At 46.5% G+C, this 26,905-nt stretch overlaps 1 protein-coding gene across 1 annotated transcript in view; it reads right to left on the bottom strand.

Moving 5' to 3' along the window:
• LOC148151808 (uncharacterized) overlaps positions 1-26,905 on the bottom strand; it is an 87,530-nt gene that overhangs the window by 16,696 nt on the left and 43,929 nt on the right. The window contains exons 6-7 of the mRNA XM_087976607.1: positions 24,661-24,892; positions 1,634-1,756 (exon numbers count right to left, since the gene is read on the bottom strand). Coding sequence (XP_087832733.1) covers positions 1,746-1,756; positions 24,661-24,892 — 243 coding nt within the window. The 3' untranslated portion in view covers positions 1,634-1,745. The remainder of the gene's footprint in view (positions 1-1,633; positions 1,757-24,660; positions 24,893-26,905) is intronic.

Below are 26,905 nucleotides of genomic sequence, written 5' to 3'. Positions count from 1 at the left end.
GGCTCAGACAGGGACAAGGGAAGTGTCAGACAGCCACTAGGGGCTCAGACAGGGACAAGGGAAGTCTCAGACAGCCACTAGGGGCTCAGACAGGGACAAGGGAAGTCTCAGACAGCCACAAGTGGCTCAGACAGGGACAAGGAAAGTCTCAGAAAGCCACAAGGTGCTCAGACAGGGACAAGGGAAGTCTCAGATAGCCACAAGGGGCTCAGACAGGGACAAGGGAAGTCTCAGAAAGCCACAAGGGGCTCAGACAGGGACAAGGGACGTCTGAGACAGCCACAAGGGACTCAGACAGGGACAAGGGAAGTCTCAGACAGCCACTAGGGGCTCAGACAGGGACAAGGGAAGTCTCAGACAGCCACTAGGGGCTCAGACAGGGACAAGGGAAGTCTCAGACAGCCACAAGTGGCTCAGACAGGGACAAGGAAAGTCTCAGAAAGCCACAAGGTGCTCAGACAGGGACAAGGGAAGTCTCAGATAGCCACAAGGGGCTCAGACAGGGACAAGGGAAGTCTCAGAAAGACACAAGGGGCTCAGACAGGGGCAAGGGACGTCTCAGAAAACCACAAGGGGCTCAGACAGGGACAAGGGAAGTCTCAGACAGACACAAGGGGCTCAGACAGGGACAAGGGAAGTCTCAGATAGCCACTAGGGGCTCAGACAGGGACAAGGGACGTCTCAGACAGCCACAAGGGGCTCAGACAGGGACAAGGGAAGTCTCAGACAGCCACAAGGTGCTCAGACTGGACAAGGGAAGTCTCAGACAGCCACTAGGGGCTCAGAGGGTTGAGAGTCTTTAAAACTCCTTGCCACAAAGAACATTGGGGGCAAAGACCCTGTGTATATTTAAGGCTGAGTCAGACAGATCATTCAGACAATCAAGGGTTACAGGGAAAAGGGGTGGAAGGAATGTCCGATCAGCCATGATTCCATTAAATGGCAGAGCAGGCTCGAGGGGCTGAATGACCTACTCCTGTTCCTAGTTCTTGTGATCTTGAATATCAATTGGGATAGCATTAGATAAAAAGGGGCAGTAATTTCTGATGGTAATTTCAGGAGAACATCCTTGATCAGTCCAACTGGAATGGAGGCTTTGCTGGAGCTGGTGTTGGGGAATGAGGTGGGTCAAGGAGACACGGGTTTGAGGGGGAGAAATGGGGTAAGACTGATCACTGTACAAAGTTGTGATTAGTAACAGAGATTAACAGGAAACAAACTGAGCTATTAAATTAGAAGAGGGTTAAGTGGAATGTGAAAGGGGGGCATCTTGCCAGAATAAAATGGAACCAGAGATGGCAAGTCGAATTTTAATGAACAATGGGTGATCTTTGAGGAAGAGATGATTCAGATACTGTTTTAAACGGGTGAACCCTGAGATTTAAACAATGACCCTTAGTTTTAGATTCTCCCACAGGAGGAAGCATCCCCTCCTCATCTACTCGAGTAAGACCCCCCCCCCCCAGGGTTGTCTAATTAAGTTGCCTCTTAATCTTCTAACCTTCAGCAGATACAAGCCCAGTCTGTTCAAACTTTCCTCATAAGATAACCGCTCATTCCAGGGATTAGTCTGATAAACCTCCCCTGAACTGCTTCCAATGTTTCCTCCTCATTAGTCAATTCACTTGCTCACCTCATCTTGATGCTTCACTACCTCACACGTGTCTTCACTTCTGATGGAGTCTATCAGTCCCTCTCCAAGGCTCCTCAATGACTTCACATCATTCTGCAGAGTTTCAATCTCCTCACAGACCTCCTGGAATACAGAAACCAAAACCATAGAAACCCAACAACAACAGCAGCTAAGGGCACAGAGCTACAATTGATTAAAGGCAGTAATTCAATGAAGTGAGACAATGTGCTTAAGGTTTCTAATTGGTCAGAGCTAAGAAACAAGGTACCAAGGCTGGACCAGCTGTATTCAATAGGCCATGATCCGGTGGAAAATGTATAGAAGGACAGATTTGCTTGGAATTGGTCGGGATTTATGAGATTTATGACAGTAGAAGATTGGAATGACCCAAGTCATGAATGGCCTATAATTATGTTAAGGTCAGAAAAGGGAGGAACTTCTGAAGCAGGCCATTGAGGAAAGAAGCATTTTCACCCAGTGGGGAAGGTGACATTATTGAAGCTAGTCATGAGGATCGAAATTGGTTAAGTGCAGAATGCCAACTGGGATGGAGTATTGGGAACAGTGATCATAGTATCATCAGGTCCGTATTATATTTGGAGAACGAAAAGGAGCAATGTAGGATAAAAATGTTAACTGGAGATGAGTTAATTCCTGCAAATTGTGGAGGGATCTATCCAGGATAAAAAAAAAAGAAAGAACTTTTGGATACTGGAAATCAGAAACACAAACAGAAATAGCTGGAAAAACTCAGCAGGTCTGACAGCATCTGTGGAGTGAAAGCAGAGTTTAAGGGTTACTGCAGATTATATCTGTCATAAATACTGTTGGATGCGAATCCTATCAGATTGAATGGATTGGTTGGAGAGACAGTTGGTGGCAATAAGAAATTTGCAACAGCAACAGTATGTGATGGATGGCAGTTATAGGAAGGGGGGAAAGTCTCTGATACAGTCACATAGATGGGTTAACTCCAGGAAGGGTAAGAGAGGTAGGCAGCTAGTGCAGGAGTCTTTTGTGGCTATCCCCATTTCAAACAGGTATGCTGTTTTGGAAAATGTAGGGGGTGATGGATTCTCAGGGGAACGTAGCACGAACAGCCAAGTTTCTGGTATTGAGACTGACTCTAATGCAACGAGGGGTACGTCGGCTTCCAAGAGATCAATTGTGTTAGCGGACTCTCTGGTCAGAGGTACAGACAGACGTTTCTGTGGCCAGCAGAGAAAAAGCAGAATGGTGTGTTGTTTCCCTGGTGCCAGGATCAAGGATGTCTCAGAGAAGGTGCAGAATGTTCTCAAGGGTGAGGGGGACCAGCAGGAGGTCATTGTCCACATTGGAACCAACGATGTAGGAAGGGAAAAGGTTGAGATTCTGAAGGGAGATTACAGAGAGTTAGGCAGGAATTTAAAAAGGAGGTCCTCGAGAGTAGTAATATCTGGATTACTCCCAGTGCCAAGAGCTAGTGAGGGCAGGAATAGGAGGATAGAGCAGATGAATGCATGGCTGGGGAGCTGGTGTATGAGAGAAGGATTCTCATTTTTGGATCATTGGAATCTCTTTTGGGGAAGAAGTGACCTGTACAAGAAGGACAGATTGCACCTAAATTGGAAGGGGACTAATATACTGGCAGGGAAATTTGCTAGAGCTGCTCGGGAGGATTTAAACTAGTAAGGTGGGGGGGGGGGGGGCACCCAGGGAGATAGTGAGGAAAGAGATCGATCTGAGACGGGTACAGCTGAGAACAGGAATGAGTAAAATAGTCAGGGCAGGCAGGGACAAGGTAGGACTAATAAATTAAACTGCATTTATTTCAATGCAAGGGGCCAACAGGGAAGGCAGATGAACTCAGGACATGGTTAGGAACATGGGACTGGGATATCATAGCAATTACAGAAACATGGCTCAGGGATGGGCAGGACTGGCAGCTTAATGCTCCAGGATACAAATGCTACAGGAAGGATAGAAAGGGAGGCAAGAGAGGAGGGGGAGTGGCATTTCTGATAAGGGATAACATTACAGCTGTGCTGAGGGAGGATATTCCTGGAAATACATCCAGGGAAGTTATTTGGGTGGAACTGAGAAATAAGAAAGGGATGATCACCTTATTGGGATTGTATTATAGACCCCCAAGAGTCAGAGGGAAATTGAGAAACAAAACCAACGTGTCCCTCGTTGCATTAGAGCCAGTCTCAATACCAGAGACTTGGCTGTTCGAGATACGTTCTCCTGAGAATCCATCACCCCCTACATTTTCCAAAACAGCATACCTGTTTGAAATGGGGATATCCACAACAGACTCCTGCACTAGCTGCCCTTCCGAAAACTGCCATCCATCACATACTGTTGCTGCTGCAAACGTCTGAGCAGCTCTAGCAAATCTCCCTGCCAGTATATTAGTCACCTTCCAGTTTAGCTAGAATAAACAGAGTTGTTATCTCTGGATTGTTACCCGTGCCACGTGATAGCGAGGCAAGGAATAGGGAGAGATATCAGCTACAGGGATGGTGCAGGAGGGAGGGTTTTAGTTTCTTGGATAATTGGGGCTCATTCTGGGGAAGGTGGGACTTGTACAAACAGGACGGTCTTCACTTGAACCAGAGGGGTACTAATATCCTGGGTGGGAAATTTGCTGGTGCTATTCGGGTGGGTTTAAACTAGCTCAGCAGGGGAGTGGGAACCGGAGGTGTAACTACAGTGCACAGGAGGATGAGAGTAGGGAAGACTGGGACAGGATTTTAGGGTCACAGGAATGTGCTGGCAGGCAACAAGCTGGTTTGACGTGCATCTACTTCAACGCCAGAAGTCTCCGAAATAAGGTAGGTGAGCTTGCAGCATGGATAGGTACCTGGGACTTCAATATTGTGGCCATTTCGGAGACATGGATAGAGCAGGGTGAGCAATAGATGTTTCATTAAAAACAGGCAAGGCGGGAAAAGAGGGGGAGGCGTGGCCTTGTTAGTCAAAGATAGTATAATGGTGGCTGAGAGAACTTTTGATGAGGACTCATCTACTGAGGTAGTGTGGGCTGAGGTTAGAAACAGGAGCGGAGAGGTCAGACTGCTTGGAGTTTTTTATAGGCCTCCACGGAGTTCCAGGATGTGGAAGAGAGGATTAGCAACATTATCCTAGGTAGGAGTGAAAGGAACAGGGTGGTCATTATGGGGGACTTTATCTTCCCCAACATTGATTGGAAATGTTATAGCTCTAGTATGTCGGATGGATCAGTTTTTGTCCAATGTCTACGGGGGGGTTTCCTGACACAGTATGTCGAAGGGCCGACAAGAGGGGAGGCCACACTGGATCTCGTGCTTGGTAATGAACCAGGCCAGGTGTTTGATTTAGTTGTAGGTGAGCACTTTGGAGAGAGTGACCATAATTCAGTTACGTTCAGTTTAGTGATGGAAAGGGATATTGGAAATCTGTCTTTGGAGAGGAGATGGTTAGGGGCAGAGTCGAAGTGCATCTCTCTGACAATCAAAGGGAGGGGTAACAAAGAACAAACTCCCTGGAAGATGAAAGAAATGGATGGTCAGATAAATCAGAAGAAAGATCATAAAACAGATGCCAGTTTCATAATAGAATCAGGTTGAATATAAACACTATAGAGAACTGAGGAACAGAAATGAGAGGTAGACAGACAACTGGAGAATAGATTGGTACTAAACACAAAAGCAACTCCAGAGACATTCTCCAGGCAGATTACCCTGCCAGTGTCATCATCGTCCAGAACATTCTCAGGCAAGCAATGGGGAAGGTCGTTGGTTACGGTAAAAATATTGCTAAAACCTGTTTTAAAAAATTCTCAAGGTCAGGTTTGTAGGAGAGTAGTCTGACACAGAACAATCGACCAAGAGGCGAGTCTGCTAGAATATGGGCATTTTATTCCCCGCATCGTCGCCACAACCAGGTCCAAACAACGGGTCTGGCTTATACTCACTCTACATGTTACCAAAACTGGGAGCCGTCAGTTCTCGTAGAGCGGTTGCCAACAACCCACGCTCGGCGGTTAAACGTAACCCCGGAGCAGACTCACCGAACTGGAGACTTTTCCAGCTGATATACTCCCTTCCAGATATAAACATTCATGTGAACAGCAGAGCAAGGCTAAAAAACACATTCCATTCTGGTTACATACAGATTAGAAGATTCACACGGGACTAAGCAACACCTCCATTCCGGTTAGATTCACACATGTATTGGGACATAATTTTTAACCGTTTCACCACATTCCACTGCTTGGCCCAATACATGTGTTACATTATGATTCACACATGTATTGGGACATAATTTTACACCACATTCCACTGCTTGGCCCAATACATGTGTTACATTATGCTTAATTCAGTTCAATTCGTTTCAGTTAATTTCAGTTCAGTCAATTCAGTGTAGTTCAATTCAGCTCAGTTCAGGTCTGTTCAGTTCAATTCAATTGTGTTCAATTCAGTTCCGTCCATTTCAATTCAATTTATCTCAGTTCCATTTTGTTCCGTTCAATTTGATTCACTTCAGTTCCACTCAGTTCAGTTCAGTTCAATCCCATTCAATTCTGTTAACTCCGCTTCAGCTTTTTGGACATGCCCACATCCTCCGCTGTACCCCAGGCAAGGGGTTCTTTGGCAGGACTGGGATCCTTTCTCAAACAAACTGCCACGTACATGCCCACATCCATGCCATCCCGGGACGGTCGGGACCTCCACAGTTTGTTCTTCTGGTTTCTTAGTCTTTTTCCAAAACATTGTTCTGTATCAAAATCTCTCCTCAATTGCGATTGACCCTGCTCGACTACGCCAAATGTTTTAAAAAATTCTCAAGGTCAGGTTTGTAGGAGAGTAGTCTGACACAGAACAATCGACCAAGAGGCGAGTCTGCTAGAATATGGGCATTTTATTCCCCGCATCGTCGCCACAACCAGGTCCAAACAACGGGTCTGGCTTATACTCACTCTACATGTTACCAAAACTGGGAGCCGTCAGTTCTCGTAGAGCGGTTGCCAACAACCCACGCTCGGCGGTTAAACGTAACCCCGGAGCAGACTCACCGAACTGGAGACTTTTCCAGCTGATATACTCCCTTCCAGATATAAACATTCATGTGAACAGCAGAGCAAGGCTAAAAAACACATTCCATTCTGGTTACATACAGATTAGAAGATTCACACGGGACTAAGCAACACCTCCATTCCGGTTAGATTCACACATGTATTGGGACATAATTTTTAACCGTTTCACCACAAAACCCCATCAAGGGTTTTCAGAGTTCCTTGATGAGTTGTTTAAGGACATCGACTGGGCAAAGACCAGGTGGAAAGTCCAGAGTGACAGGTGGGAAAGGAGCTGTGCCTCTAGAAGGACTATTTCAGGTGGAACTTGACTTAGCTCCTGCTTAGGTCACCCAGTAACAGTAGCCACCTTTGCTTTCCAGCCAAGACTGATTCTGAAGGCAAGCAGCTCAGACAAAGGGAGAACTTGGAGCATCTACAGGAAACTGTTCCAGGCCGACAGTGGAAGCACACCAGTGATATCTCACTGGCCTGTTGTTAGGTAACTGGGAGGCTGGAAGGGCCATAAATACAGAAGCAGAATGCAGTAATAATCTTCGCTGTCACTCACTGAGCTGGAAAATCAGCAAGAAAACTATCCAACTACCAAATCCATCGCAGCTAATGGATCTGGATTCAAATGCTAACTTCTTCACTTCTGCAAAAAACTAATTGAAACACAGGCCCCTGGTTTAGCTCAGAAACATCTTGGGACTTTCTTATGGCTAATCCTGGATCAGTGATGCTGGAAGAGCACAGCAGTTCAGGCAGCATCCAAGGAGCTTCGAAATCGACGTTTCGGGCAAAAGCCCTGTTATAACCTTAGTGTCTGTAGTTTCTTGTGAACAATGTTATCTCTTTATTCCCAATGAAAATCCAGAAAGGACTTTGAATCAATTATCCTTTTAACTGTGAAGCTTGATGCTGGTCTGTGTTAACTTGAAACAGATATGATACCAATTCCATTCATAAACCATGTCAGAACATGGAATAGTCCAGCACAGTCCAGCACAGTCCAGCACAGTACAGACCCCTCAACCCTCAATGTTGTGCCGACTTTTTGTCCTACTCTAAAATCAGACGAACCTACATCCCCTTATCATCCATGTGCCTATCCAAATGTCCCTAATGTCTCTGACTCTACTCCCACTGCTGGCAGTGCATTCCACACACCCACCACTCTCTGTGTAAAGAACCGACCTCTGACATTGCCCCTAAATCTCCCTCCAATCACCTTAGAATTATCCCTCCCCGTGATAGCCATTTCTGCCCTGGGAAGAAGTCTCTGGCTATCCACTCTATCTACTCCTCTCATCATCCTATACACCTCTATCAAGTCATCTCTCATTCCTTCTTTGCTCCAATGAGAAAAGCCCTACCTCGCTCAACCTTTCTCCATAAGACACATCCTCCAGTCCAGGCAGCTTCCTGGGAAATCTCCTCTGCACACTCTTTAAAGCTTCCACATCCTTCCAATAATGAGGCGACCTGAACTGAACACAATATTCCAAGTGTGGGCTAACCTCGCAGAGCTGCAGCATAACCTCGCAGAGCTGCAGCATAACCTCGCAGAGCTGCAGCATAACCTTGCAGAGCTGCGGCATAACCTCGCAGAGCTGCGGCATAACCTCGCAGAGCTGCAGCATAACCTGGCAGAGCTGCAGCATAACCTCGCAGAGCTGCAGCATAACCTCGCAGCTCTTAAACCCAATCCCTCTGTTAATGAAAGCCAACACAACCCTATCAACCTGGATGGCAACTTTGAGGGATCTATGGACATGGACCCCAAGATCCCTCTGTTCCTCCACACTGCCAAGAATCCTGCCTCTAACCCTGTATTCTGCATTCAAATTTCACCTTCCAAAGTGAATCACTTCATACTTTTCCAGGTTGAACTCCATCTGTCACTTCTTAGTCCAAGTCTGCATCCTGTCAATGTCCTGTTGCAACCTACAACATCCCTCCACACTATCCATCACTCCACTAAACTCCGTGTCATCGGCAAACTTACTAACCCACCCTTCCACTTCCTCATCCAAGTCATTTATAAACATCACAAAGAGCAGAGGTCCCAGAAGAGATCCCTGCAGAACACCACTGGTCACCAAGCTCCAGGCTGAATACTTTCCATCTACTACCACCCTCTGTCTTCTATAGGCCAGCCAATTCTGTATCCAGACAGGCAAATTTCCCTGTATCCCATGCATCCTCCCTTTCTAAATGAGCCTACCATAGACAACCTTATCAAACACCTTTCTAAAATCCATGTACACCACATCCATTGCTCTACCTTCATCATTGTGTTTTGTCACATCCTCAAAGAATTCAATAAGGTTTGTGAGGCATGACCTGCCCCTCACTAAGCCATGCTGACTATCTCTAATCAAAGCTGAAAAATGTGTTGCTGGAATGCTTGGATGCTGCCTGACCTGCTGCGCTTTTCCAGCAACACATTTTTCAGCTCTGATCTCCAGCATCTGCAGTCCTCACTTTCTCCTATCTCTAATAAAACTATGGTTTTCCAAATAATCATAAATCTTGTCTCTCAGAATCCTCTCCAATACTTTGCCCACCACAGATGTAAGACTGGTCTGTAATTCCCAGGATTATCCCTATTCCTTTTCTTGAACAAGGGAATAACATTTGCCACCCTCCAATTATCTGGCACTACTCCAGTGGACAGTGAGGACACAAAGATCATCGCCAAAGGCGCAGCAATCTCTTCCCTCACTTCCTGTAGTAACCTTGGGTATATCCTGTATGACTTATCTATCCTTGTGTCTTTCAAAATTTTCATCACATCCTCCTCCTTAACATCAAGCTGTTTGTGGATGTCAGTCTGTTTCACGCTGTCCTCAGAAACAACAAGGTCCCTCTCAGTAGTGAATACTGAAGCAAAGTATTTATTAAGGACCTCCCCTACCTCCTCCGACTCCAGGCACAAGCTCCCTCCACTATCCCTGATCGGCCCTACCCTCACTCTGGCCATCCTCTTGTTCCTCACATAAGTGTAGAATGCCTTGGGGTTTTCCTTAATCCTATCCACTAAAAAGTTTTTTCATGCCCTCTTCTAGCTCTCCTAAGTCCATTCTTCAGTTCCTCCCTGCCTAGCTTGTAACCCTCTAGATCCCTGCCTGATCCTTGCTTCCTTCACCTTGTGTACGCTTCCTTCTTCCTCTTGACTAGATGTTCCACATCCCTCGTCACCCAAGGTTCCTTCACCTTACCATCCCTTCCTTGCCTCAGTGAGACAAATCTATCCAGCACTATCAGCAAGTGCTCCCTAAACAACCTCCACATTTCGGATCAGTGGTGCTGGAAGAGCACAGCAATTCAGGCAGCATCCGAGGACAGGCAAAATCGAACCTCCACATTTCTGTCATGTACTTCCCTGAGAATATCTGTTCCCAATTTAGGCACACCAGTTCCTGCCTAATAGCATTGTAATTGCCTCTACCCCAATTAAATATTTTCACATACAGTCTGCTCCTATCCCTCTCCATGACTATAATAAAGGTCAGAATGTTGGGATCACTATCACAGAAATGTTCTCCCACTGGGAGATCTGACACTTGGCATGGTTCGTTGCTGAGCACCAAATCCAATATGGCCTCCCCTCTAGTCGGCATATCTACATATTGAGTCAGGAATCCTTTCTGGACACATCTAACAAAAACTGCTCCATCCAAATTATTTGAACAAAGGAGATTCCAATCAATATTAGGGAAGTTAAAGTCACCCATAACAACAACCGTTATTTTTGCACCATTCCAAAATCTGCCTCCTAATCTGCTCCTCCATGTCTCTGTTAATATTGAGGGGACTGTAGAAAACTCCCAATAAAGTGACTAATGTTACCACCTGGTAGCAGCTGAGAATTGCTAGATTGTCTAAAAGCTGACATTAGACAACTACATAGCAAGGATAGAGCAGTATTAATGGGGGGATTCTAATCTGAACCCAGACTGGGAGAGGAAGACAAGCAAATACCAGGGAAGTTGTGAATTTCTAGGATGGTTTCCTCCAACAATATGTCTAGATGCAATAAGGAGACAAGCAATATTGGATCTAGTCATGAGCAATAAGTCTAGTTTAACTAATGACCTAGTTTGTGAGTATTTGCAAATTTTGATCACAATATAATTGAGTTTCATGTAGCGTTTGTGAGAGATCGGCAAAAATTGGATAATAGAATTTAGGGTTTAGGTAAGGCAGACTTTAAAGGGATGAGGCAGAGAGTGTCCACAGTAAACTGGGAATATTTGCTAAAGGGTAAAGTTACTGAGGAACAGAGGAGAGTGTTTGGAGAAACATTTAATGCTGTTCAGGGGCAGGTTGTCCCCAGGAGATGGAGAATCTCCACCTCACTCTCACAAAAATACAGCCACGGACATCGGAGCAGGGAAGGTACGGCATACAATTAAAAGGAAGAGCTTATAAAAACATAAAGAACAGTGTGGATCCCACAGGACGGGTCAAATACAAAGACCAACAAAGATCCACCAAGCATCTTTTTAAAAGCGGCTACAAAGGATTATGAACTGAAACTTGCAAAAGCCATAATAGACAATAAGAGGAGATGTTACAGTTCTATAAAGGGAAAGCCGCTGGTCCCAGTGAAGGCTAACAGTAGGGATATTGTCAGTGACTACGGGGAAGCAGGAAAGGCGGAGAGCTTGCGGGAAATCCCAAAGAAATTATCAGAGGATCAGGGACTGAGTCAAAATAAAATTAAACTAAATCATCAAAAGAAGGGAAATTAATGGAACTGAGAAATGACAAATCCCCAGGACCTGATGGCTTCCATCCCTGGGTGTTAAAGGAAGTTGGTGGAGTGAATAAACGAGGTTCAGTGCAGCGAAGTGTGAGGTGATGCACTTTGGTTGGAAGAACATTGAAAGGCAACATAAAATAACGGGGATAATTGTAAAGGGGGAGTAGGAGCACAGGGGGCTGGGTGGTATACGTCACAGATCATTGAAGGTGGCAGCACCGGGGGAGAGAGCAGTTAATAAAGCAGACAGTACCTTCGCCTTTATTACCGGGCAGAGAGTACAATAGCAGGGGGGGTGATGTTGAACTTGTCCAGGACCCTTGTGGGTCCTCAGCTGGAATATTGTGTACAGGGTGTGGGCCCCACATTATAGGAAAGATGGGAATGCATTGGAGAGAGTGCAGGAAGTGATTTACAGGAATGGTTTCCGGAATGAGAAACTTCAGGGATGGGGGGGGAGGTTGAAGACGTTGGGACAGTTCTCCCCAGAGAGAGGGCAGCTGAGAGGGAGATGTGATAGAGGTTTTCAAAACCAGAGCTGGACAGAGCAGACAGGGAGAAACAGTCCCTGCTTGTACCAGGATTGTAAACACAATGGACATAGATTTAAAGTGATATGCAAATGAAGCAAGAGTGATGTCAGTGTTGTAGAGATAGAACATAGAACATAGAACATAGAAGAATACAGCGCAGTACAGGCCCTTTGGCCCTCGATGTTGCGCCGATCCAAGCCCACCTAACCTACACTAACCCACTATCCTCCATATACCTATCCAATGCCCGCTTAAATGCCCATAAAGAGGGAGAGTCCACCACTGCTGCTGGCAGGGCATTCCATGAACTTACGACTCGCTGAGTGAAGAACCTACCCCTAACTTCAGTCCTATATCTACCCCCCCTTAATTTAAAGCTATGCCCCCTTGTAATACCCGACTCCATACGCGGGAAAAGGTTCACACTGTCAACCCTATCTAACCCCCTAATCATCTTGTACACCTCAATCAAGTCACCCCTAAACCTTCTTTTCTCTAATGAAAACAGCCCCAAGTGTCTCAGTCTATCCTCATACGATCTTCCTTCCATACCAGGCAACATCCTGGTAAACCTCCTCTGCACCCGTTCCAGTGCCTCCACATCCTTCCTATAGTATGGCGACCAAAACTGCACACAATATTCCAGATGCGGCCGCACCAGAGTTTTATACAACTGCATCATGACCTCAGGACTCCGGAACTCAATTCCTCTACCAATAAAAGCCAGTACGCCATATGCCTTCCTCACCGCACTATTTACCTGGGTGGCAACTTTCAGAGATCTGTGTACATGGACACCAAGATCCCTCTGCTCATCCACACTACCAAGTATCCGACCATTAGCCCAGTACCCCATCTTTTTGTTATTCTTCCCAAAGTGAATCACCTCACATTTAGCTACATTGAATTCCATTACAGATGTACAGCACAGAGAAAGGCCCTTCAGCTCGGTCTGACTACACCAGTCATAAACAACCACCTAATGATTCTAGCCCCATTTCTCAGCACTTGGCCCATCACCTTATTACATCTCAATCCCTCTTCAATGTGATGAGGGTTCCTGTCCCTCCCACCCTCTCAGGCTGTGAGGTCCAGGTTCCCCACCTCCCTCTGGGTGAAATGATTTATCCTCACATCCCCCTCTAAACTTCCTGCCCCTTACCTTAAACCCCAGCTCCCTGGTCATTGATCCCTGCGTTAAGGGGAAAAGTTCCTTCCTGTCTGTCCTGTCCAATTTTCTGCATCTCAAACATGTCCCCTCTCAGTCTCCTTTGCTCCCATTGAACATTGAAAAGTACAGCACGGTATTGTGCCAAGGATTAATCCTAATGTAAAGTAAAATAACTTCACCTATGCACCCCTCAACTCACTGCTTTCCATCTGCACGTCCAGCAGTCGCTTAACTGTCCCCATTGACTCTACTTCCACCACCACCGCTAACAATGTATTCCATGTATTCACAACTCTCTGCGTAATGAACCTTCCTCTGATGTCTCCTCTGTACCATTCTCCTAATATCTTAAAACTATGGCCCCTTGTGCCAGTCAATCCTGCCCTGGGGAAAACATTCCCAGTCTGTCCAATCTCTCTTCCTAACTGAAACTCTCCAGCCCAGGCAACATCCTGATAAATCTCCTCTGCACACTCTCCACTGGATGTGATCACCTCCATCCTAGAATGTGGATTCAGAACTGCACACATTGGCTGTTGCCTAACCAATGTTTTATTCAGTTCCTCCCTGCTCTGAAACTCCATCCTTCAGTTAATAAAGACAAGTGTCCCATATACCTCCTTCACCACTCTAACCTGCTGTGCTCGAGTTCAAAAGAAATAAACAAACATACGGCATTTGTGGAAATTCTCTGGATAAAGCATTCATACAAGAGAAAGAGGCAATTGTTTCTTACAGGAGATTAAAAATTCTTTCTCATTCAATATAAAGATGCAGTTTGAGGTAAAGTTGAGGTTTAGAAATGAAAGTTGGTCATATGAATCTGCAACAGAGAGATCATCTGGAGCTGTCTGGAAAGGGGCTAGGGTATCTGCTTTAGATTAGATTAGATTACTTGCAGTGTGGAAACAGGCCCTTCAGCCCAATAAGCCCAACCCACCCAGACCCATTCCCCTACATTTACCCTATTCACCTAACACTATGGGCAATTTAGCATGGCCAATTCACCTGACCTGCACATTTTTGGACTGTGGGAGGAAACCGGAGCACCCGGAGGAAACCCACGCAGACACGGGGAGAACGTGCAAACTCCACACAGTCAGTCACCTGAGGCGGGAATTGAACCTGGGTCTCTCGCGCTGTGAGGCAAATCCCTAGAGTGAAATGATCAGCTCCACATCTGCTGAGTGGAAGGTGATTAACCTGTCACTCTATCCAGTGCACGTCCTCAGGAATATTAAGTATTGTAGGGGTCTATCCACCACTCCATAATGGTCTGGTATGGAGCGGTACCATCCCAAACCTCTTTTCCAAGGACCACACTGGCTGAGGTGCTTCAAGTCCTGCCATTCAACCATAAAATGTAGGACAGAAGTAGGCCATTCAGCCCATCAAGTCTGCTTTAAGATTCAATGAGACCATGGCTGTTCTCATCTCTACTTTCCTACCTTTTCCCCGTAACCCCCAATTACTTTCCTGAGTAACACTCTCTCTGTCTCAGCCTTGAATATAACTAATTAGATTAGATTAGATGCCCTACAGTGTGGAAACAGGCCCTTTGGCCCAACAACTCCACACCAACCCTCCGAAGAGTAACCCACCCAGACCCATTTCCCTCTGACTAATGCACCTAACACAACGGGCAACTTAACATGGCCGATCCACCCTAACCTGCACATCTTTGTGACTGTGGGAGGAAACTGGATGACCCGGAGGAAACCCACGCAGACACGGAGAGAATGTGCAAACTCCACACAGACAGTTGCCTGAGGCTGGAATCGAATCTGGGACCCTGGTGCTGTGAGGCAGTAGTGCTAACCACTGAGCCACCATGCTGCCCTGCCTCAACAGCCCTCTGTGATAAAAATCTTCAGATTCATTCCATTTTGAGAGAAAAAATTCCTCCCCATCTCTGCCTTAAATGGGTGACTTCTTATTCTGAGATGATACTCCCGGTCCTACACTCTCCCACACAAAGAAAAACAACCTCTCCATATCAACTCTGTCAAATCACTTAAGAATCTTGGATGTTCCAATAAGGTTGGAACATTCTTCTAGAGTCCAGTGAGTACAGTTCCAGCCTATCCAACCTCTCCTCATAAGACAGTTCCTCCATTCCTGTGAACCTTCTCTGGACTGCCTCCAATGTCGGAATATCTTCCCTTAGACAAGGGCCTAACCCTGTTCAGAGTATCCCAGCTGTGGTCTGACTACTGCCTGTATAGTTTTAGCAAAACTTCCTCACTTTTATACTCCATTTCCTTTGAAATTAAAATCAATAATTGTGATTCACACACGAGACTCCCAAATCCCTCTGTGCTGCAGCTTTCTGCAGTCTTTCTCCATTTAAATAAGATTCAGCTCCTCTGTTCTTCCCACCAAAGTCCATAACCTTACCTTTTCCTACACTATATTCCATTTGTCAAATTTGTGCCCATTCGCCTAAGCTTTCTAAATCCCTCGGATAACTCCTTATGTCACCTTCACCCATTGCCTCCCCACCCATTTCTATCTCATCTGTAAACCTGGTGATTACTTTCCTCACACATTGTTAATATACCCAAAAGGTCCCCGATCTATGAACATCTACCTTACAAATGCTCGTAATAGAACATAGAACATTACAGTGCAGTACAGACCCTTCAGGGCTCGATGTTGCGTTGACCTGTGGAACCAACCTGAAACCCATCTCCATTATTCTATTCTTGTCCATATACCTGTGAAAGCAATCCCATACAAGGATGCAATTTAATGATCCAACATTTCCTGTCTTCCATTATCCTGCAAACAGGATGGACTGCCTTGTACAGGATATAACTGTGGGCTGAGCACTGACCCCTGGGGCACTCCACTAGTTACAGGTTGCCATTTTGAAAATGCTCCCCTTATCCCAATTCTCTGACTTCTATTAGTGTGATGTTTCCATGTATCTGCTGCCCTTTTCCTTCGAGATGGACACGGTCATGGTTTGAGAAGAAGCCTTGAAGATCTACAGTACAGCCCACTCCCCAGCTATGTAACTGCCCCTTTTCTTGTTCCTCAGCTCATTGTCTGCACGGCCTCATTTGATAGGAGAAAGTGAGGTCTGCAGATGCTGGAGATCAGAGGCTAGATTAGAGTGGTGCTGGAAAAGCACGGCAGATCAGGCAGCATCCGAGGAGCAGGACAGTTGACATTTCGAGCATAAGCCCTTCATCAGGAATGTGGGGCCACGGGGGGGGAGGGGGGGGGCGGAGGGAGCTGAGCAATAAATGGGAGGGGTTGGGGCTGGGGAAGGTAGCTAGGCATATGAAAGGTAGATGAAGGTTGGGGTGATGGTGATAGGTCAAGAGGAGGGTGGAGCAGATAGGTAGGAAGGAAGATGGATAGATGGGACAGTTCAAGAGGGTGGTGCCAAGTTGGAGGGTTGGGAATAGGACAAGGTGGGAGGAGAGGAGATGTGGAAACTGGCAAAATCCACATTGATCCTATGTGGTTGGAGGGTCCCAAGGCAGAAGGTAATGTGTTCTTTCTCCAGGCTAGGATTTGGCAACAGAGGAGGCCCAGGACCTGCATGTCCTTGGCGGAGTGGGAGGGGGAGCTGAAGTGTTCGGCCATGGGGCGGTGGGGTTGGTTGGTGTGGGTGTCTCAGAGATGCTCTCTGAAACTTTCCGCAAGTTGGCGTCCTGTCTCCCCAATGTAGAGGAGATCACATTGAGAATAACGGATATAGTAAATGACATTTGTAGAAGTACAGGTAAATTTCTGATGGATTTGGATGGGTCCTTTGGGGCCTTGGATGGAAGTAAGGGGGAAGTATGGGCACAGGTTTTGCAATTCCTGCGGTGGCAGGGGAGGGGGTGTGAGGGCTGGTGGGTGACACGGGCCTAACAAGGGAGTCGCAGTGGGAATGGTCTCTGCGGAACACAGATAAGGGTGGGGAGTGAAATATATCTCTGGTGGTGGGGTCCGTTTGTAGGTGGCTGAAATGGCAGAGGATGATGCGATGTATGTGGAGGTTGGTAGAGTGGAAGGTGAGGACTGGGGGAGTTCTGTCCTTGTTGTGGGGTTCAAGGGCAGAGGTGCAGGAAGTGGAGGAGATGTGCTGGAGGGGACATCAACCACGTGGGAGGGGAAATTATGGCCCTTGGAATAGGAGGCCATCTGGGATGGTCTGGAGTGGAATTGGTCCTCCTGAGAGCAGATGTGGCAGAGGCAGAGGAATTGGGAGTAAGGGATAATGATTTGACAGGAGGCAGGGTGGGAGGAGGTGTAGTCCAGGTACCTCGAAACGTCAACTCTCCTGCTCCTCGGATGCTGCCTGACCGGATATGCTTTTCCAGCACCACACCTTTTGACTGTGGCCTCATTTGTTGACCATTTCAGCACATCATCCCTCCTCACAGCTGCCTTAGTCTCCTCCAAACTCCCTCCTCTGTTATTCCACCCCACCCATTCCATCTGAAAACCCTGAAAGCAAGAACACTGAGCTCCCTCTCTCAGCCACATTCCTAGCATCAGGGCAATATTGATGAGAAGTGCCCTCAGTTTGGTTGCTTTATTTGATGAACTCTGGACTGTGAAGTCAGAAACCCATGCCCCAGCAAACACGTAGTCTGTTGCCTAATTTATTTCCTCTCCTTTTCCAGACTCATTCACTAACTTGCTGCCTTCATTTCTGTTTCAGATTTCACCTGAACTGAACTGAACCCTGGGTTGCCAAACCCCTGCCTCTCACTATCTGTGAACTGCCTCCAGAGCCAGTCCAGTTAAACCCCGACAGCAGGTCAGGAGCAGGAAGGTAATAAAGGTCACCCTCAGTGATATCCTCACTCACCTGGAGGCAGCCAAGACGATGTTGGAGAGTCACTGGATTGGATGATGGTGTACTCAGATCTTGCAGCCTCTGCTCAGTGGTCTTCAAGACAACAGTGAGATCAGTCAGAGCTATCTCAAACTGCTGGGCCTGGCAAAGTTTGGCCTGAAGCCTGGACTCCTGCTCCTGAGAGTGAAACTGTAACTCAGTCCAGAGCCGCACCAAATGGTCAAGCTTCTCCTGAATGTCTGCTCAAGAAAAGAATTTTACACAACAGTCAGCATTTGAAAAATTTTCAATCACAAATCGCCAAATAGTTTCCAGGCATGGATTGGCCACTTATGGGGTAGAGTGAGACAGTTGGGAATTACAGAATCGATAAGACCATAAGAAACAGGAGTAGGCCATTCGGCCCCTCGAGGCTGGTCTGACATTCCTCGTGTCCACTTTCCTGTCCTTTGTGGCTGAATTGGCCTCCAGAAGTAATGAACTTATGATGGACAATAATACACTTATCGTGGAATAACAAAAGATGGACAATGATTAAAGCATGCTGGGAAATAAACCCCAGCCTTGACTAAAGTGTCAATCCACCTGCCGCAGTATGCAGACAGGCTGCAGCTGCTCACAGACAGTTTGCAAATAAATCCAAAAGCTGCAGACCCTGCAACACCCATCTGGAGTTGGACTTGAACAGGACAATGGAATATCACCCTCAGGACAATCAGGAGCAGCAAGTCATTTGCTAGACACAGAGCGGCCTGGCACCCTTATTTGGAGGTGGCTACATGCACCCAGCACCTACCATAATGGACACCCAAAGGCCACCCTGCTATCAATGTACCAACACCTGGTTGGGTCTGATTGATCAGGGTAATCGAACCTGATCAATCCAATGGCAGATCCTCAAGACCCTCTCAAAATCACACGAAGACTCAGAAGGATAAGATTCACCACAAAACCCCACTCAGGGCAGTGACTCGAGAAGAGAAGACACCCCATGACACATCCTCACAGTGACCCCACTGATGGAAATGATACACTTCTGTCAGTGTCACCAACCGCAGCTTCCACATCCAAGGGAATCCGGACTACTTTAAGTGGCCCATGAGGAGACTTGTCTGACAGATTGTAAATCACTCGCTACTCAGTGACAACATGAACATTTCATAGATTCCCAAGAACTCCCTGACAGACAGGCAAACTGAACATTCCCGACTCGCTATAACACAGACCCCTAATGACATCCCCACACCATGGATATGAGACAATGCAAAAAGATTAGTATTGACTGAGCATACTCACTCAGACTGCCAGACAGCAGTTCCTGATATACCCAATAGAGGGGGCAAAATTAAACAGGTTATAGTCCAACAGGTTTATTTGGAAGCACTGAATTAGTGGTGCTGGAAGAGCACAGCAGTTCAGGCAGTATCCGAGGAGCAGATGCTGCCTGAATTGCTGTGCTCTTCCAGCACCACTAATCCAGAATCTAGTTTCCAGCATCTGCAGTCATTGTTTTTACCTTATTTGGAAGCACTAGCTTTCAAAGCACCGTGTCTTTATCAGGTAGCTGTGGAGTAGGATCAAAGGACACAGAATAGTAACCCAACAGGGAAACTGAGAGAATTATGATGACAGTGTAGCTCAGACTCCCAGATGGTAATTCCCAATATCTCCAACAGGGGGCATGGCACAGCACAAACATGGGAACCGAGAGAATGATGGACGAAACAACTAACTCAAACAGCCAGGCTGCAATTCCACATTTCTCCAATAGGGGGGACTGACAACACACCAACAGGAGTACAGGGAGGATTTAATACAGACACCCCAGAGAGAAAGGATTCAGACCCTCTGTTTGGTGCCTGTTTGACAAATTAGATTAGATTACATTACAGTGTGGAAACAGGCCTTTCGGCCCAACAAATCCACACCGACCCGCCGAAGCGCAACCCACCCATATCCCTAACCTAACACTACGGGCAATTTAGCATGGCCAATTCACCTGACCTGCACATCTTTGGACTGTGGGAGGAAACCGGAGCACCCGGAGGAAACCCACGCAGACACGGGGAGAATGTGCAAACTCCACACAGTCAGTCGCCTGAGGCGCTGATTCAGTGATCCAAGTGATGAAACAGCTCCTGACAGCCAGACAAGACAAGGTGTAACTGTTTCTGATATATCAAAACTCACATGCATCTTACACCTCTTCCAAATCTATTTCTGGATAGGATTTAACCAAGCTATTTTCTCCACAATGGATATAGTCTCCAAATCAGATTCCTACCTCCCCTTTGCTTTCACCCTCATTTCTATTACCTACGTTTAAAGTGGTCTCTGTCTGACAGGTCAGCTCCATTTTCACTTTTATTTAAAATGATTGATCTCTTGCAGTCCTCTGCATAATCACTCGTCTCTGAAACACTGGTCTTCATGACCACTGTATCTCAGGTTCTTCTTCCTAACCACATCATGGTCAGGGCGTTTAAACACTCCTAACCCCTACCATGAGAAACAGAGGTTGGAGCATAACAGGCCTCTGAACCCAACCTCACTTGCCACTTGGGATTCATATAATCATGTTTCATTATTGTTTAAAAAAAGTGGGGGAGGGTTCAGGGTATATACATCTCATTGTGTCAAAACTGTCCAGTTATCAAACAAAGATAACAACAGAAACAACCTCAATCTCTCTCCAGGATAACCATGTCACTGCAGGTCTGCAGGAAAGAGATATTTCATCAGGATCACCATCATTGGGAACAACATCCACAAAACATCAAGCAAATCAGGATGCAAAGAACCAAGATCAAAGAAAATTACAGGAACAGGCCCTTCGGCCCTCCAAGCCTGTGCCGATCCAGATCCTCTATCTAAACCTGTCACCTATTTTCTAAGGATCTGTATCCTTCTGCTCCCTGCCCATTTATGTATCTGTCTAGATACATCTTAAATGACACTATTATTCCCACCCCTACCACCTCCACTGACAATGCATTCCAGGCCCCCACCATCCTCTGCATAAAGAACTTTCCACATATATCTCCCCTAAACTTTTCTCCTCTCACCTTGGACTCATGACACGTAGTAATTATATCCCCTATTCTGGGAAAAAGCTTCTTACTATCCACCCTGTCTGTACCTCTCATGATTTTGTAGGCCTCAATCAGGTCCCCCCTCAACCTCCGTCTTTCTAATGAAAATAATCCTAATCTACTCAACCTCTCCTCATAGCTGGTGCCCTCCATACCAGGCAACATCCTGGTGAACCTCCTCTGCACCCTCTCCAAAGCACCGACATCCTTTTATTAATGGGACTACCAGAACTGTACGCAGTATTCCAAATGTGGCCAAACCAAAGTCTTATGCAATTGTAACATGACCTGCCAGCTCTTGTTCTCAATACCCCGTCTGATGAAGGAAAGCATGCCGTATGCCTTCTTGATCACTCTACTGACCTGCATTGCCACCTTCAGGGAACAATGGACCCGAACACCCAGATCTCTCTGTACATCAATTTTCCTCAGGACATTTCCATTTACTGTATAGTTTGCTCTTGAATTGGATCTTCCAAAACACATCACCTCGCATTTGGCCAGATTGAACCCCAGCTGCTGTTTCTCTGTCCAGCTCTGCAATCTATCTGTATTCTGCTGTAGTCTCTGACAGTCCCCTTCCCAATCTGCTACTCCACCAACCTTAGTGTCATTTGCAAACTTGCTAATCAGACCACTTATCGCCTCATCCAAATCATTTATGTCTATCACAAACAATAGGGGTCCCAGCACGGATCCCTGTGGGACATCGCTGGTCACAGGTCCCCATTTGGAGAAGGTCCCTTCCACTCCTACTCTCTGTCTCCTGCTGTCCAGCCAGTTCTCTATCCATCTCGCTAGAATACCCTGGACCCCACATGACTTCACCTTCTACATCAACCTACCATGGGGAACCTTATTAAACACCTTACTGAAGTCCATGTATATGACATCTATAGCCCCTCCCTCATCAATCAACTCTGTCACTTCCTTGAAGAATTCTATTAAGTTGGTAAGACATCACCTTCCCTGCACATAACCATGTTGTCTATCACTGAGAAGCCCATTTTCTCCCAAATGGGAATAGATTCTATCCCTCAGTATTTTCTCCAGCAGCTTCCCTACCACTGATGTCAGGCTCACTGGTCTGTAATTACCTGGATTATCCCTGCTACCCTGCTTAAACAAGGGACAACATTAGCAATTCTCCAGTCCCCTGGGACCTCCCCCATGTTCAAGGATGCTGCAAAGATTTCTGTAAAGGCCCCATGTATTTCCTGTCTCGCTTCCCTCAGTAACCTGGGATAGATCCCATCCGGAGCTGGGGACTTGTCCACCTTAATGCCTTTTAGAATACCCAACACTTCCTCCTCCCTTATGCCGATTTGCCCTAGAGTAATCAAACATCTATCTCTGACCTCAGCATCAGTCATGTCCCTCTCCTCAGTGAATACCGATATAAAGGACTCATTAAGAATCTCACCCATTTTCTCTGATTCCACATATAACTTTCTTCCTTTGTCCTTGAGTGGGCCAATCCTTTCCCTAGTTACTCTCTTGCTCCTTATATACAAACAAAAGGCTTTGGGATTCTCCTTAACCCTGCCAGACAATGACCATCGCCAATCAGAGACATTCTAAACACCGCCTTTGACATTCAACGGTATTACCATCACTGTCAACATCCTGGGGGTTACCAGTGACCAGACACTCAGTTGGACTCACCACATAAACACAATTGCTACAAGAGCAGGTCAGAGGCTGGGAATACTGCAGTGAGTAACTCACCTCCTGACTCCCCAAAGCCTGTCCACCATCTACAAAGGACAAGTCAGGAGTGTGATGGAATACTCCCCACTTGCCTGGATGGGTGCAGCCCCAACAACACAAGAAGCTTGACACCATCCAGGACAAAGCAACCCACTTGACTGGCATCATATCGACAAACACCCACTCCCCCCACCACTGATGCTCAGTAGCAGCAGTGTGTACCATCTACAAGATGCACTGCAGAAAATCACTAAAGATCCTTAGACAACACCTTCCAAACCCACGACCAAATTTGGCTACAGTACATTCACTTCCTCCTCCAAGTCTTTAACATATACTGTAAACAGTTGCAGTCCCAACACTGATCCCATGGAACCGCACTGGTCACAGCTCACCAACCTGAAAAGGAACCCGACATCCCACTTGCTGTTTCCTGGCAATTTGCCAATTCCTTATCCATGCCACTATACTGCCTCCACACCATGGGCTCTTATCATATGACTTATCCATGGTAACACATCTACTGGTTCACTCTATCCACTCTGGTTGAAACTTCCTCAAATATTCTAATAAATTAGTCAGATACAATTTCCCTTTCATGAAGTCCTGCTGACTCTGCATGATTAGATTATGATTTTCCGAATGTCCTGCTATTACTTATGTCATAATTGATTCCAATTCTTTTCCAACAATAGATATTTGGCCAGTTGGCCAATAGTTACCCGTCTTAAATTACCCCATAGTGTTAGGGATGTGCAGGTTAGGGTGAGTTGGCCGTGTTAAATTATCCCATAGTGTTCAGGGATGGGCAGGTTAGGTTGGTTCACCATGGGTATGCAGGGGTAGAGCTGGTGGGTCTGGATGGGATACTCTTTGGAGGGTCAGTGTGGACATGATGGGCTGAAAGGCCTGTTTCCAAACTGTAGGGATTCTATCTGTCCAGGTGCATCGTGAATGCTGCTATTGTGTGTCTGCTTCCACCACCTCCTCAGGCAGTAGGTTCCAGGCACTCACTGCCCTCTGTGTGTGAAAAACCTGCCTCACACATCTCTTTGAAACAGCATCCTCCCCCCGCCCCACCCCACACACACACCTTGAACCTGTGTCCCCTAGTAATTGAACCCTCCACCCTGGGGAAAACGCCTCATACTTTCCACTCTATCCATGCCTTTCACAATCTTATAAACTTCTGTCAGGTCGCCCCACAACCTCCTGCGTTCCAGTGAAAACAAACTCAGTGTATCCAACCTTTCTCCTGAGCTAAAATCCCCCAGACCAGGCAACATCCTGGTAAACCTTTTCTGTACCCTCACCAAAGTATCCACATCCTTCTGGTAGTGTGGTGACCAGAACTGTACACCGTATTCCAAGTGCGGCCTAACTGAAGCTGTGTAAAGCAACAGTGTAGCTTGTCTATCCTTTTACTCAGTGCCCCTTCCAATGAAGGCAAGCGTGCCATAGGCCTTTCTTACTCCCTTATCTACCTGTGCTACCACCTTCAGTGATCTGTGGGCCTGCACACCATGATCCCTCTGCATGTCGATACTCCTAAGAGTTCTGCCATTCACTGTATAATTTCTTCCAGTACTTGACTTACCAAAATATACCACCTAATCCTGCACCTATTTTCTATGTTTCTGTGTGTCTGTCCATTCGGCCTCTCTCTCTCTTTCGGTCTCCCACCTCTCTCTGTCCTGATGATGCTCTCCTGCAAATTGCTGAACTCAGACCCTTTTGCTCCTCTGGACTTTAGGTCCTATTGTGTTCTCTGTCCTTACCCTCTGTCATGTTTTCAGCCACTTCCCCTATGTTGTCCTCCTCAGACCCTCCTTCAGCACCCTATCCCCTTCCATCCTCGTCCTCCCTTTGCTCCTCAGTGACAGAGTGTTTGTGTTGTTAACTTGCCTCTGTTCCTGGCATCAGTTGATGGGCACTGGTTGTTTGCCAGCAGCTCCTTCCTCTGGGCAGTGACATTATCCAGAGCTCTCCGCAAACTGCCCAGCTTCTCAAAGATCAGTCGGTTTTCCTCGATCTGTTCTTGGATTCTCTCAGAGACACTGGGTATTCCTGGTGGATTCCACATTCGGTCCTGGACCTTCTGCAGCGAATCAGAAAGTACAGCCACCTGCTCCAAGAACTGGAAAAACAATCAATCAATCAATCAATCAGGGTTACTGTAGGCAACAGAGAAATGTCAGGAACAGAGAGTTCACAACTGATCCCTCCCAAGGTAAGATTCCTCAAGGAGGTCCATCCCTTATGAGGATTGATTCCTCAAAGAGGTTGATCCCTTGAGATTTTATTCTATCAAGGAAGTGGATCCCTCAGGAGGATTATCCTGAGGGAGGTGGATCCTTCCAGGAGGTAGATCCATTGAGGAGGTAGATTTCTCAGGAGGTGGATCCCTCAGGAGGATGCTCCCTCACTCTCCTCCCAGCCCCAGAACCAGCTCATCCCAGGCCCTGAGGATGGACCGAGGAGTCGCTCTTCGTTTTGGGAGATGGTTTGATATAGGATTCTGGGTAATCCAAGATGGAGGACAGGAAAAATCTCTGGCTGTAAGAGCTGCTCCTTTTTTTGAGGTATTTTAGGTGATTTCCTTGAATCCCAGAAGCAGCAATTCCTATTTTATTTGCTGTTGCATTGTTTTGGAACTTTGGGAAAAAAAGTCAAAACAACAGCAGTTTAAAAGGGAGAAGAGCAGACAAAGGAAGCACATGGTGAGGACAGTGCAGGGGGAGAGAGAGAGAGAACCTGCACAGTTACTGCCTTTGCTGTTTGAATTCGTGTATCGCTGGACATCGGAGTGCATCTGGGAAAATTAACAACCAGTGAATATCACAACTAATCTTGGAGGAACTGTTGGGCGAAGTTCACAGCACAGAATCAGATAAGTTAATTGTTGTTTTAAGTCTGTCCAAGAGAAAGGCTGCAGTAGTGAGTATAGTGGATTCTTTCTTGATTATATGTTTTTGGAGATAAGTCTCTTGATTAAACTTAAAATATAAGCCATAGCTATTAATTTAACCTGGGGCTGTGTTTGTAGAGGAATAAGATGGTGTTATTTTCTGGGTCTGTAGATTGTGAAGGAGCAAAAATGGCCTTTGCAGTGATATGCACTTCTTGCCAGATGTGGGAGTTTAAAGAGAGTTTAAGGGTTACTGCGGATTATATCTGTCATAAATGCTGTTGGTTGCGAATCTTATCAGATCGAGTGGATCGGTTGGAGAGACAGATAGAAGCGATGAGGAATTTGCAACAGCAACAGTATGTGATGGATGGCAGTTATAGGAAGGGGGGAAAGTCTCAGGTACAGTCACATAGATGGGTTAACTCCAGGAAGGGTAAGAGGGGTAGGCGATGGAAATGTGTTGCTGGAAAAGCGCAGCAGGTCAGGCAGCATCTAGGGAACAGGAGAATCGACGTTTCGGGCATTAGCCCTTCTTTTACGTCGATTCTCCTGTTCCCTAGATGCTGCCTGACCTGCTGCGCTTTTCCAGCAACACATTTCCATCTCTGATCTCCAGCATCTGCAGACCTCACTTTCTCCTAAGAGGGGTAGGCAGCTAGTGCAGGAGTCTTTTGTGGATATACCCATTTCAAACAGGTATGCTGTTTTGGAAAATGTAGAGGGTGATGGATTCTCAGGGGAACGTAGCACGAACAGCCAAGTTTCTGGTATTGAGACTGGCTCTAATGCAATGAGGGGTACGTCGGCTTCCAAGAGACCAATTGTGTTAGGGGATTCTGTAGTCAGAGGTACAGACAGACGTTTCTGTGGCCAGCAGAGAAAAAGCAGAATGGTGTGTTGTTTCCCTGGTGCCAGGATCAAGGATGTCTCAGAAAGGGTGCAGAATGTTCTCACGGGGGAGAGGGGCCAGCAGGAGGTCATTGTCCACATTGGAACCAACGATATTGGAAGGGAAAAGGTTGAGACTTTGAAGGGAGATTACAGAGAGTTAGGCAGGAATTTAAAAAGGAGGTCCTCAAGGGTAGTAATATCTGGATTACTCCCAGTGCTATGAGCTAGTGAGGGCAGGAATAGGAGGATAGAGCAGATGAATGCATGGCTCAGGAGGTGGTGTATGGGAGAAGGATTCTCATTTTTGGATCATTGGAATCTCTTTTGGGGGAGAAGTGACCTGTACAA

The sequence above is a fragment of the Chiloscyllium plagiosum genome, unplaced genomic scaffold (genome assembly GCF_037043375.1).
Source record: "Chiloscyllium plagiosum isolate Xiang-an unplaced genomic scaffold, Cpla_swu_hap1 HiC_scaffold_3, whole genome shotgun sequence".
NCBI classification, from domain to species: Eukaryota; Metazoa; Chordata; class Chondrichthyes; order Orectolobiformes; family Hemiscylliidae; genus Chiloscyllium; species Chiloscyllium plagiosum.
The sequence above is the reverse complement of the archived record's forward strand: the minus strand, read 5'-3'. Positions and strand labels throughout refer to the sequence as shown.